At 41.3% G+C, this 13,123-nt stretch overlaps 1 protein-coding gene across 1 annotated transcript in view; it reads right to left on the reverse strand.

Moving 5' to 3' along the window:
• Positions 1–459: 459 nt before the first annotated feature.
• The window catches only part of LOC131976150 (zinc finger protein 585A-like), a 28,300-nt gene continuing 15,636 nt past the window's right edge, over positions 460–13,123 (reverse strand). The window contains exons 2-6 of the mRNA XM_059339073.1: positions 8,725–9,111; positions 6,410–7,625; positions 4,632–4,819; positions 1,225–3,717; positions 460–820 (exon numbers count right to left, since the gene is read on the reverse strand). Coding sequence (XP_059195056.1) covers positions 2,459–3,717; positions 4,632–4,819; positions 6,410–7,625; positions 8,725–9,111 — 3,050 coding nt within the window. The 3' untranslated portion in view covers positions 460–820; positions 1,225–2,458. The remainder of the gene's footprint in view (positions 821–1,224; positions 3,718–4,631; positions 4,820–6,409; positions 7,626–8,724; positions 9,112–13,123) is intronic.

The raw sequence follows: 13,123 nt of genomic DNA on the forward strand, positions 1-13,123 counted from the left end.
TCCGTCTGCTTCCAGTGGGGGTAGTAAACACAACCGGCACAATGACAGGGCTGGGGTTTGGAAGCACAGGAGCTGGAGGGGATGGCTGGCTGAACAACTGCCTCTGAGCTGCTGACTTCCGCTTATCCACTGCCTGTCCAACCGTACTCTGGGGCAAGTTGTACTGATGTTGGGGACCAGGCTGTGGTGGTACAGCAGGAGAGCGCACCTGAACAAGCGGAAGAGGCCTCGCAGCAACAGGGACAGAGTCAGGCAGGTTGACCCCTTGCAGCAGAATGCTACTGTCCTGCCTCTTCAGTCTCTTATTGTGCCACTGGGTTAGAGTTGTTTGGTTGACATCAAACAACTGCAGAGTCGTGCTCCCCATCACTGTGGCATTCCCCAGGACCAGCTGCCTGATCTTACTGTAGTCAGTCAAAATCAGAGTCCATCTTGTCAAGCTGTAAGTGCCCTGTTTTTGGGGGCTCTTGTGAATGTTGCACAGCTTGACACAGATGGACTCTACAAGACGACTAGAGTCTGGCCACTGGGCAGGAGATCCCGAGGATCCCAAAACACAACGTGTTGTGCTCTCCACGCCAGGTGTAAATTCAGCTCTCTTTTTAGAGCACCTGAAGCGTCCTGTTATAAGGCGCACCTGGTGACGTGCAGCATATGCCACCCGCTGCTGGTCATATGGCAGGAGGTTCTGCCACAGCCCTACTATGGTACTGGCCTGCTGATTGGTAATTGTCTGACCAGTAACAGTCCTCAGGCCCACCAGGTACTCAGCCAGGCCATCCACTCTGTCCATCCCTGGGATGCCACGTGCATCAACAGCCTGGAAAAGGTGTAGGAGCATACATCAAAATTAAAACACAATAACACAACTAAAAAAATACAGCTGTCACAGTCACAAAACACCAACTGCTGTGGGATGTTCTTCTTATCAGACATATGGATATAGATGAGTATTTTGCTTTACAGGTTTTGACTGCATCTGGTGTCTTCCTCAGAAGTGTCACCTGATGTTGCTGTGATGTGTCACACCAGCTGATGTTACACAGAAAATCAGCTGAGAAGACACCTCACAACATCAGGATATTCTTCTGAGGAAGACGCCAGTTGCAGTCAAAATATGTCAAGGTAATACAAAATCACACGTCCATATCCATATGTCTGATTAGAAGAACATTGGTGATTATCAAATGAAGTCATAATGAACTTAACTGAACTAGGACTTACCGCCTGTTGCACAGGTGCTGCTGGGGCCAGGGTAGGTGCCCCAGAGGGACCAACAGTTGATGTGGAGAGAGTGGCTGGTAGGATGTTGAGGGGGCAGGCACAGGCTGTGGTGGAGGTGACAGAAATTGATGTCCATCACAAACATTTCATACGACATCGTACCACTTAGGGAGACTAAGGTAGTTGCTTTATGTACCACAACGAGGAAAACGTCATGGTTCAAGAATTGTCATTTATAGAGATAAAAATGCCACAATTTTGATCGGACAAATAAAAGGTTTAATTTATTAAAATAGCAAAAAGAAGGCACATTTCACAAGATGTCGTATAAAAAATAGAAATAAAAAGTAGTGATGCCAGTCGGTTTCTAAGGTGAAATCTGACTTTTTGCAAATAAGTGATAAAGGCTTTATATATCATGTTTAAATATTATGTGAGGAACATGGATTTAAAGTCATCTTGTTCAACTTTAAACAAAAAGTAATTCCAACATTGTAAATGGACATTTGGAAAAAAGCAACAACCATCCAGATCAAATCATGACTGTAAAAGCCACACCTGTGCACTTACTGTGAAACTAACGTACAGAAATACTGTTTGAAAATAGACTCAATCAAAATCAATCAATCAAATCAAAATTATTTCATAATTACAATTTATCACCGAGGGGAAATTCAGTTAGTCTGGTAACTCTGTCTGAATGAGACAGCCTGATGTCTGTAGGAGAGAAGGATCTTTTGTATCTGTCCGTCCTGCAACAGAGAGAGAGGAGCCGTCCACTGCTGTTTTCTTGGTCCATAAAGGTTTTGTGTAGCGGATGATCTGGGTATTTCAGGATGACCTGGGACATGTTGACAGCACACTACCACCACAGACTGATAAAACATCTGCAGCATTATACTACACATGTCCAGAGATCTGAGCTTCCTTAAGAAAAAGAGGCGGCTCTGCACCTTTTTGTAGAGAGCGTCTGTGTTTAGGGACCAGTCCAACTTATTATCCAGGTTAGGGTTAGACATGGAAGTACCAATGTCATAAAAAAGGAAAATGTTACTCAAAGATACTGACATTTTAAGTTTGATGTAGCTATTGCAACACAGGAGTTTCAGCACAATCCTCAAATCTTTTTTCGAGAATGTGATTTGAGAAAAAAACTAACATTTCACAAGAACTTTAATTATGTGGATACTAACTTGTGCTGCTTCTCATCAGTGTGGTCTCTCCTCATGTGGACTTATAATTGAGCGTTGAAGGTGAAATCTTTCCCGCATGTGTTGCAAGAATACGGCGTCTCACCTGTGTGGGTTCGCATGTGGAGTGTCAATTCATCTTTACGCTTGAAATCTTTGCCGCATGTTTTACACGTGTACGGCTTCTCACCTGTGTGGGTTCTTATATGACGGGTCAGTGTTGTTGGCACACTAAATCTTTTCCCGCATGTGTTACAAAGGTACGGTTTCTCACCTGTATGAGTTCTCATATGACGGGTCAGTGTTATAAGTGCACTAAAACTTTTCCCGCAAGTCTTGCAAAGGTACGGTTTCTCACCTGTGTGGGTTCTTGTATGTCGGGTCAGTGCTGTTATGTCAATAAATCTTTTACCGCAGGTCTTGCAAAGGTACGGCTTCTCACCTGTGTGGAACCTCATGTGGACTGTCAATTCATATTTACGCTTGAAATCTTTCCCGCATGTTTCACAAGTGTACGGCTTCTCACTTGTGTGGTTCTTCATGTGGATTGTCAAGTGTGCATTACTAATGAAATCTTTACCGCATGTTTTGCAAGTGTACGGCTTCTCACCTGTGTGGACTCTCATGTGGACTTTCAAGTCATATTTACGCCTGAAATCTTTCCCGCATGTTTTACACATGTACGGCTTCTCACCTGTGTGGGTTCTCATGTGGATCGTCAACTGTTTATTACACGTGAAATCTTTCTGGCATGTTTTGCAAGAATATGGCCTCTCACCTGTGTGGACTCTTGTGTGTAACTTCAATAAATAGTTATACTTAAAATATTTCCCACATGTGTCACATTCAATAAGCTTTTTACCTGTATGAGTTCTACAGTGAATCTCTGACATGTCAGCATTGTTTACATTGTTACTGTGACTTCTGTTTTTGTGAAGTCTCCTCTTTCGTGGTGGCTCTGTACTTCCAGCGGATCCTGAATCCAGATGCTGGCCTCCGTTCTGATCTTGGCTCTCAGCAGACATCTCCTCCACCGCACTCTGAGTTTCATTGATACTCAAGACAACAGTCTGAGCTTCACCATGGTCACTTTCTTCAGGAGTAGGAGTCAACATAAGGGCATCAGTCTCCTGCTTCAGGACAAGCTGCTCTCCCTCCTGACCGGTGCAGAGTTCCTGCTGTTCCCCTTTGTTCTGTGGAGGATCTGGATCTTCTTGGTCCGGACCAGAGTTCCTCTCCTGAATACTGAGCTGCTGGTCGGTGAGAACATCCTCCTCTTTACAGACATGCTGCTTTTGGAGCTCTGGATGAACAGAAACAAAAGATACAGGATACTTCTGTTATTGTAGAAAAAGAAGAAATATTTACTTTGTCTTTCACATGTGAAACCTACAACCAATCAGTGTCAGGAGAAGTCACATCAAGTAGAGTTCGGTCGGCGTTAACATTTACAAATGGCTTTTATAATAAGCCAAACATGGGACTGAACCGGTATACCCAATTTTACAACCAGGTGTTGCACTTACTTAACCAAAAAGTTCCAGTTAACACTGATTCAGTAAACCACACTGTGAAATGGTCAAATCTCAAAAATGAAAACACAAAGTACACTTGCAGGTTGCAACCTGTCAATGTGGAATAAGTCTCTGATTATGGATAATTTTCTTTAATATCAATCTAAAGTTAGAGGACGAATAGCATATTAGGTGAAATTTTAAAAGGCTTTAATTTTTAACTCATACATCAGAATGTCTTGAAATCAACTAGGGGACATCCTGAGGTTGTCCACTATCCAGTTGAAGTGAAATGCGTGTCTGATTAAGGACGATGTTCTTTTAATAGGAATCTGAAATTAAATGGCAAATAGCATATAATGTGAAATCTCAAAAGGCTTTAATTTTGAAAATATACACCAGGATGTCTTGAAATATACTGGAGGATACTCTGAGGTTGCCCACCTGAATTGGAATGAGTCTCTGATTATGGACGATTTTCTTTTAATTGCAATTTGAAATTAGATGGAAATCAAGTAAAACCGAAAAACTGCTTTTATTTTGAAGGTCCCTCTAACACGTTGGTACCCTAATGTCTAGTAAAAACATGTATCGTGAAAACAAGCGGCGGCTGGCTTTACGGCAGTGTTTATTTTGCCTATTTTGATGTACATTGAACCCCACTGTTTTATGTTATTAAAATAATATAAATAAGTGTACATACCTATCCTGTGTAACTTTATTTGGGGTTTCCAGAAGATATCCAGCAGTTTCCGCTGACGATCGATCTCGTCCTCGTACACGACGAGAGTTTTCTCCAAAACTCCGAATATTTCTTCAGCAGCAGCAGTCAGTCGCTCGCTGACAAACTGTCTCAAAGTCTCAACTGTAGACATTGTTGCTGAATGACAACTTCAACACATTAACTCATCGCTACAAACACAATATTGTCTACAAGTTAATTCAACACCAACACGAGTCATGTCTCTGTTCAAAGAGCTGGTGTTGTTTACTTCCGCTCGATGTCACACTGTTTAGGTTCCGACAGGGGAAGTGCCGGCACTTTTTTGTTCCGCTTTCAACTGATTGGAATTTTATTTAATAGTAAGCATTAATAACCTCGATTAATATTTTATAAGCTACTGTTTTGTTTTGGCTGACGGACATCTTTTTGTCACTTTGTAGAAAATGATTTTGTTAAAAAAGAAAAGAGAGAGGGAGAAAAAACACAGTGCATTCAAAGCACTAAGTTAAATATCCACAATTACAGGTCATTTATTAATAATAATGGTGGCTTCTTATCTATAAATTATTATACAATGATTACAGTTGGACTCAGCACAAAATCTCACATTCTGTTAGTGTCACTTTTACATAAAGATAAGGACTATAAAACACCTGCGCCGTCGCTTCCTGTACCTACTTATTTTATTTTTAAAATATAAAAGGAAGTGATTTTAATACAGTCAGCCTTCGTGTCAGCACAGAGCCACGGTTAGTCCAGATGTTAGCATTGTATTTAAGAAAAATAACATACAAGCTGCTTTATGAAGTTGATGGGGGGAAAAATGTCATTTTCATCAATTGGTTCAATCAGATGAATGCCCCACTCCAAGGTTGCACTTTAAGTGGTTGGCGATTTATTCTCTAACATTAGTTTTAACCACAAACTCATTTGATTAAGATACCATAAGATATTCCTTTTTTTTTTTTTTTTTGGGCATTTTTGTAGCTTTATTGATAGGAGAGATATTGAGAGTGAAAGGGGGAGACAGAGGGGAAGACATGCGGGAAAGGGCTCCGAGCCGGATTCGAACCCGGGCCGCCCGCTTACGAGGACTGGGCCTCTGTGGTATGCGCTCTACCATGTGTGCCACCGGGAACGCCCCAAGATATTCCTTTATTAGTCCCACAACGGGGAAAAACTTGATGGTCCAATAATTATCATTTATAGAGATAAAAATGCCACAAAGTTGGTCAGACACATAAATGGGTTGATTTATTAAAATAGAAAAGAGAAGGCACATTTTACATTTCACAAGATGTCTTATAAAAATAAAAAATATAAAGTAGTGATGCCAGTCGGTCACTGAAGTAAAATCTGACATTTTGCAAAGAAGTGTTAAAGGCTTTATATATAACATTTTAATATTATGAGGAGAACATGGATTAAAAGTCGTCTTGATCAACTTTAAAAAATAAAAGTAATTCCGACATTGTAAATGGACATTTGGTAGAAACAACAACCATCTAGATCAAATTATGACATTAACAGCCACACCTGTGCACTCACTGTGAAACTAACACACAGAAACAGTTTAAAAACAGGCATGAAAGTAACAATGTCATAAAAAGTAAAACGTTACGTAAAGATACTGACATCTCATGTTGGATGTAGCTATTGCAACACGAGTTCCAGCACGATCCCCGAATATTTGTTCTAGAATTTGATTTAAGAAAAAAGGACATTTCTACAAGAACTTTAATTATGTGGCTCCTCACTTGTGCTGCTTCTCATCAGTGTGGTCTCTTCTCATGTGGACTCTCAACTGAGCGTTAAATGTGAAACATTTGCCGCATGTTTCGCAAGAATAAGGCTTCTCACCTGTGTGCGTTCTCATGTGGGATTTCAATTCTCCGTTTTGCTTGAAATCTTTGCTACATGTTTTACAAGTGTACGGCTTCTCACCTGTGTGGGTTCTCATGTGGGCTTTCAATTCTCCGTTTTGCCTGAAATCTTTGCTACATGTTTTACAAGTGTACGGCTTCTCACCTGTGTGGATTCTCATGTGGGATTTCAATACTCCGTTTTGCCTGAAACCTTTGCTACACGTTTTACAAGTGTACGGCTTCTCACCTGTGTGGATTCTCATGTGGACCGTCAAGTGTGATTCACTCCTGAAATCTTTCCCGCATGTTTTGCAAGAATACGGCTTCTCACCTGTGTGGGTTCTCATGTGGACTTTCATATGGTGTTTTATTCTGAAATCTTTACCACATGTTTCGCAAGAATACGGCTTCTCACCTGTGTGGGTTCTTATATGACGGGTCAGTGTTTTTTGCTCACTAAATCTTTTCCCGCATGTTTCGCAAGAATATGGCCTCTCACCTTTGTGGTATCTCATATGGATTATCAATTCATCTTCACGCTTGAAATCTTTCCCGCATGTTTTACACGTGTACGGCTTCTCATCTGTGTGGACTCTCATGTGTAACTTCAAGAAGTAGTTATTCTTAAAACATTTCCCACATGTGTCACATTCAATAGGCTTTTTACCTGTCTGAGTTCTACGGTGAATCTCTGACATGTCAGCATTGTTTATATTGTTACTGTAACTTCTGTATTTGCGAAGTCTCCTCTGTAGATGTGGTTCTGCATTTCCAGCTGATCCAGAGTCCGGATGCTGGCCTCCGTTCTGATCTCTTATCTCGGCAGAAAACTCCTCCAGCCCACTCTGAGTTTCATCGATACTCGAGTTCACAGTCTGAGATTCATCGTGGTCACTTTCTTCAGGAGTAGGAGTCAACATAAGGGCATCAGTCTCCTGCTTCAGGACAAGCTGCTCTCCCTCCTGACCGGTGCAGAGTTCCTGCTGTTCCTCTTTGATCTGTGGAGGATCTGGGTCTTCTTGGTCCGGACCAGAGTTCCTCTCCAGAATAATGAGCGGCTGGTCGGTGAGAACCTCCTCTTCCTTCCAGACATGCTGTTGTTGGAGCTCTGGAGGAACAGAAACAGAAGATACAGGATACTTCTGTGAATGTAGAAAAGGCCAGAATATTTCTCCGTCTTTCTCATTTGAAACCTTCGACCAGTCAGTGTCGAGAGACGGCACGTCAAGTAGAGTTGGGCAGGTGTAAACATTTTCAAACCGCGTTTATAATAAGCCAAACATGGGACTGAACTGAATTTTAGTTCTAAGACAACATACTTTATTCATTTATTAGTCCCACGATAGAAAACAACTTGATGGTCCAACAATTGTCATTTATAGAGATAAAAATGTTACAATTTTGGTCAGACACATAAATGGGTTAAATTATTAAAATAGCAAAAAGAAGGCACATTTCACAAGATGTCTTATAAAAATAAAAAATTAAAGTAGTGATGCCAGTCGGGTTCTAAGGTGAAATCTGAAGTTTTGCAAAGAAGTGTTAAAGGCTTGATATATAACTTTTAAATATTATGTGAAAAACATGGATTCAAAGTTGTCTTGTTCAAGTTTTTAAAAAAAAAAGTAATTCCAACATTGTAAATGGAAATTTGGCAGAAACAACAAGCATCCAGATCACACCATGAATGTAACAGCCACAGCTGTGCACTCACTGTGAAACTAACGTACAGAAATACTGTTTGAAAACAGACATGGAGGTAACAATGTCCTAAAAAGGAAAACGTAACATAGAGATACTGACATCTCATGTTTAATGCAGCTACTGAAACACAGGAGTTTCAGCATGATCCCCAAATGTTTGTTCAACAATGTGATTTAAGAAAAAAGAACATTTCTACAAGAACGTTAAATATGTGGTACCTCACTTGTGCTGCTTCTCAATAGTGTGGTCTCTTCTCATGTGAACTTTTAATTGAGTGTTAAATGTGAAACATTTGCCACATGTTTTGAAAGAAAGCGGCTTCTCACGTGTGTGGGTTCTCATGTGGACTTTCATATGGTCTTTTAGTCTGAAACCTTTTCCACATGTTTCGCAAGAATATGACTTATCGTCTTTGTGGGCTCTCGTATATAACTTCAATAAGTAGTTATACTTAAAAAAACTCTCACATGTATCGCATTTGATAGGTGTTTTACTTGTCTTACCGTGAGTTCTGTTTTTGTGAAGTCTCCTCTTTCCTGGTGGCTCTGCATTTCTAGCTGATCCTGAGTCCCCATGCTGGCCTCCGTTCTGATCTTGGCCTTCAGAAGACAACTCCTCCACCGCACTCTGAATTTTATCGAAACTGAAGTTCACAGTCTGAGCTTCACCGTGGACACATTCTTCAGGAGTAGGAGTCAACATAAGGGCATCAGTCTCCTGCTTCAGGACAAGCTGCTCTCCCTCCTGACCGCAGCAGAGTTCCTGCTGTTCCACTTTGATCTGTGGAGGATCTGGGTCTTCTTGGTCCGAACCGGAGTTCCTCTCTTGAATACTGAGCAGCTGGTTGGACAGAACCTTCTCCTCCCTACCGACATCCTGTTGTTGGAGCTCTGGATGGACAGAAACAAAAGATACAGGATACTTATGTGATTGCAGAAAAGGCCAGGGCTGGTGTAAACACTTTCAAGCCGCTTTTATAATAAGCCAAACATGGGACTGAACCAGTATACCCAATTTTACAACTAGGTGTAGCACTTACTTGATAACAATGTTCCAGTTAACTCTGATTGAGTAAAAACACACAGTGACATGGTCAAACCTCAAAGACGAAAACACACTGCACTGTGGTAGCAACCTGGCAATCATAAGGTGGCCCCACCCTAAAACTTATCCTGGTTTATGGTATATTTTACTTTACTGGGACCATAATTTACTTAATGAACATCATGGTTTCTTCAAGAAGACTGACTTAAAATTTGGACTTTCCAACGGTCCTTCAACAGATTATCATTTAGGAATATGTCTGTTGGAAAAAAGTAACCAAAACGAGGCTTAAAATAGTGATATTTATGTCAGAACAACTTTATTCTAAAAAACATGTCCAAAAATAAGGCATTTGAATCTGAATTCACCAAAAAGCGGGATGAAAGATGGTCCAAATGAGACAAATAACACGGAAACGACAGGAACGGAAATGACAAACGAGCACAGGACCCTCAGGAGCTGCAGCTGCACGTGGTCGAAGGTGACAACTTACAGGGGCTTGCAAATTCAACAAGGGAAGGCTAAATGTGGAGGGAAGGACCTAAGGTGACCTTACACTGCGCAAGCAGGTCAGACAAGGAGAAGTCAGAGCCAGGTCGAGTACCACAGCGTTACTGATTTCACCATTGCTGATGGTAACAAGGAGTTGGAGCAGCCTACCTGCAGCAGGCCCTAAGTCAACAACACGTGCACAGCCCAGATCGTGAGTGTCACACAGAGACACCCAACAGCAAATAGTGATATTTATGTCAGAATAACTTTATTCTAAAAAACATGTCCAAAAATAAGGCATTTTAATCTGCTCCTCAGAGACACTGTGAAGACAGCCCGAAGGTCCACCAAAAAGCGGGAACGATGGTCCAAATGAGACAAATAACACGGAAACGACAGGAATGGAAATGACAAACGAGCCTAAGTCAACAACACGTGCACAGCCCAGATCGTGAGCGTCACACAGAGACACCCAGCAGCAACCCCAAAAAACAAGCAAGGCAGAGACCAACCAGACAAGTGAAATGGCCAAAATCTATTGATAAAGCGGCCTGGGAAAGCTTTGACCAGGATCTGCACACCATCCTTGAGAACTCGGTCCAAGGCAGCACAATCACCGAGCTAAACCTCTTCGGCCGCATTGTCTATGGGGAGGGCAAGGAAAGGTTTCAGGAGGTGATCCAGAGGAAGAACATCCCTAGGGAAGTGGGAAGGTGTGAACAAGAGATCATCAAGCTTGTGAAGGAGAGGGGGCTGCTTAGGAGGTCCTGGCGGAAAGCAGACGAGGACGAAAAGAGGGTCTGAAAGTGCTGTGGGACCAGATCAGAAGAATGCTTGCAACCCTGAGAAGGTCAGAGGGGATCCGGAAGCGGAGAGGCAAGATAGAGAAGGAGCAGGCAAGATTCTTTCAGTATCCTTTCAGACATGCCTGAAGCCTGTTGGAAGAGAAAAATAGCGGGAGGCTGGAAGCCTCTGAAAAAAGAGCTCCAGGACCATAATAAGAAACAGCTGACCGACGAAGAAAAGAACATCCCTCTTGGATCTCCAGGGCACGTGCCACGTCCTGCCGAGCCAACCATTGAATTTGACTCAGCAACACCCAAATGGTCTGAAGTCAAGCTACTGGTAGACAATGTGGCTCTGTCTCTGCACCAGGTCCGAATGGCGTGCCCTTCAAGGTTCATAAGAACTGACCCATGGTGTTGAATTACTCTGGAGGCTGATGAGAGTAGCATGGAAGGCCCAAAACATCCCCTCGGAATGGAGCCGAGCAGTGACAACCTCCATCCCAAAAGAACAAAATTACTCTAATTTCAACCAGTTTAGAGGCATTGAACTTCTAAACATGGAAAGTAGGATATTCTTTACTGTGGTGACCAAGCGGTTAACCAACTACCTCCTGAACAACTGTTACATCGACACCAGCTGCCAGAAGGCAGGCGTCGCAGGGTTCCCTGGTTGCGTGGAACCCTCAACCATGATCTGGGAGCAGATTCAGACAGCCAAGCGTGAGAAACAAGACCTCCATGTAGTTTGGCTGGATCTGCCAGCCAGGCTAGGTTCCTCATTTTAAAAAGTATTTATTTGTCACAATACGTTTCATATGGGGATCATAAAGTGGTCAACACGACAGTAGCCTCGGTCCAGACACGGGCAGTGAGAGAGATAGAGAGAGGGAGAAACTTGATAAATATGTTCGGTATTTTTTTATGTTTCGCTCAAGGTAACCAGTTTTTTTAGATCGACCCAAAACAAAATGTTACCTGGACACTGACGTAAAAAATTTGAAGGATATATAATTGAAGGCACAGAGACCAAATGAAGATGAATGGCTTAATGTGTATAGTTGATTGATAATGTGCTACTTAATTTTGCTAAGGTCAGTTAAAATCCAGCTCTTACTGATCTAGGTCGATATAGATTTAATTTAATTTTAAATCTATATCTATATTTACTTTTTCTCCAGAAATATTCCACTTTCGTGTTATTCTTTATTTTATGAAATAACTGTTATTCTGCAAAAAGACATGTAAAGTTGTTCCCACTTCTAGCCATGATTTCACTGATTCCTTACAGCTTTAGGACTTTTCTTTACTGCAGTGAAATACACGGCCACAGTGTGTAAAATGTGTTTTTTCGGCGAAGATAAAATTGCAGGTTAGTACTACAAAAATGTATTTTACATATTTTGATTGTATGTATATCAGACCCCCTCTGTTTTATGTTATTAAAATAATATAAATAAGTACATACCTATCCTGTGTAACTTTATTTCTGGTTTCCAGAAGATATCCAGCAGTTTCCGCTGACGATCGATCTCGTCCTCGTACACGACGAGAGTTTTCTCCAAAACTCCGAATATTTCTTCAGTAGCAGCAGTCAGTCGCTCGCTGACAAACTGTCTCAAAGTCTCAACTGTAGACATTGTTGCTTAATGACAACTTCAACACATTAACTCATCGAGATGTCACACTGTTTAGGTTCCGACAGGGGAAGTGCCGGCACTCTTTTGTTCCGCTTTCAACTGATTGGAATTTTATTTAATAGTAAGCATTAATTACCTAGATTAATATTTTATAAGCTACTGTTTTGTCTTTTCTTTTTTTTGTTGACGGACATATTTTTGTCACTTTGTAGAAAATAAATTTGTTAAAGAAAAAGAGAGAGTGAGAAAACCCACAGTGCATTCGAAATTTAAATATCCACAATAACAGGTAATTTATTGATAATAATAGTGGCTACTAATCTATAAATTATTAAACAATGATTACAGTCGGACTCAGCACAAAATCTCACATTCTGTTAGTGCCGCTTTTACAGCCTAAGGAGAAGTTGAAGGGCCCGAACGAGGCTTCATGTGATCCAGGAAGCTCTGAGCAGAGAGGCAGCAGGCTGCAGGAGGAGCCACACCCACATCACACAGATGATTCACACACACACACACACACACACACACACACCTACCCAGACAGCTCTGACCCATACCCAGGGGCGCAGATAGTGTGTACGCAGTGGTGGAATGTAACTAAGTACATTTACTCAAGTACTGTACTTAAGTAAAATTTTGAGGTACTTGTACTTTACTTGAGTATTTCCATTTTATGTAACTTTATACTTCTACTCCACTACATTTAGAGGCAAATGTTATACTTTTTACTCCACTACATATAGCCAGCAGCTTTAGTTACTTTTCAGATCGGGATTTAACATGAAAAACATGATCGGTTTAAAGTTTAAAGTGACATTTTCTAAATTAGACCTCATAAAAGCATATTAAATAGTTAAAATGAGCCCTACCTTGGGAAAATAAAATGCTGCTTATATAAATGCATCAATAATAATTATCAAATCATATATTGAGAATAT

The sequence above is a fragment of the Centropristis striata genome, chromosome 8 (genome assembly GCF_030273125.1).
Source record: "Centropristis striata isolate RG_2023a ecotype Rhode Island chromosome 8, C.striata_1.0, whole genome shotgun sequence".
Taxonomy (NCBI): domain Eukaryota; kingdom Metazoa; phylum Chordata; class Actinopteri; order Perciformes; family Serranidae; genus Centropristis; species Centropristis striata.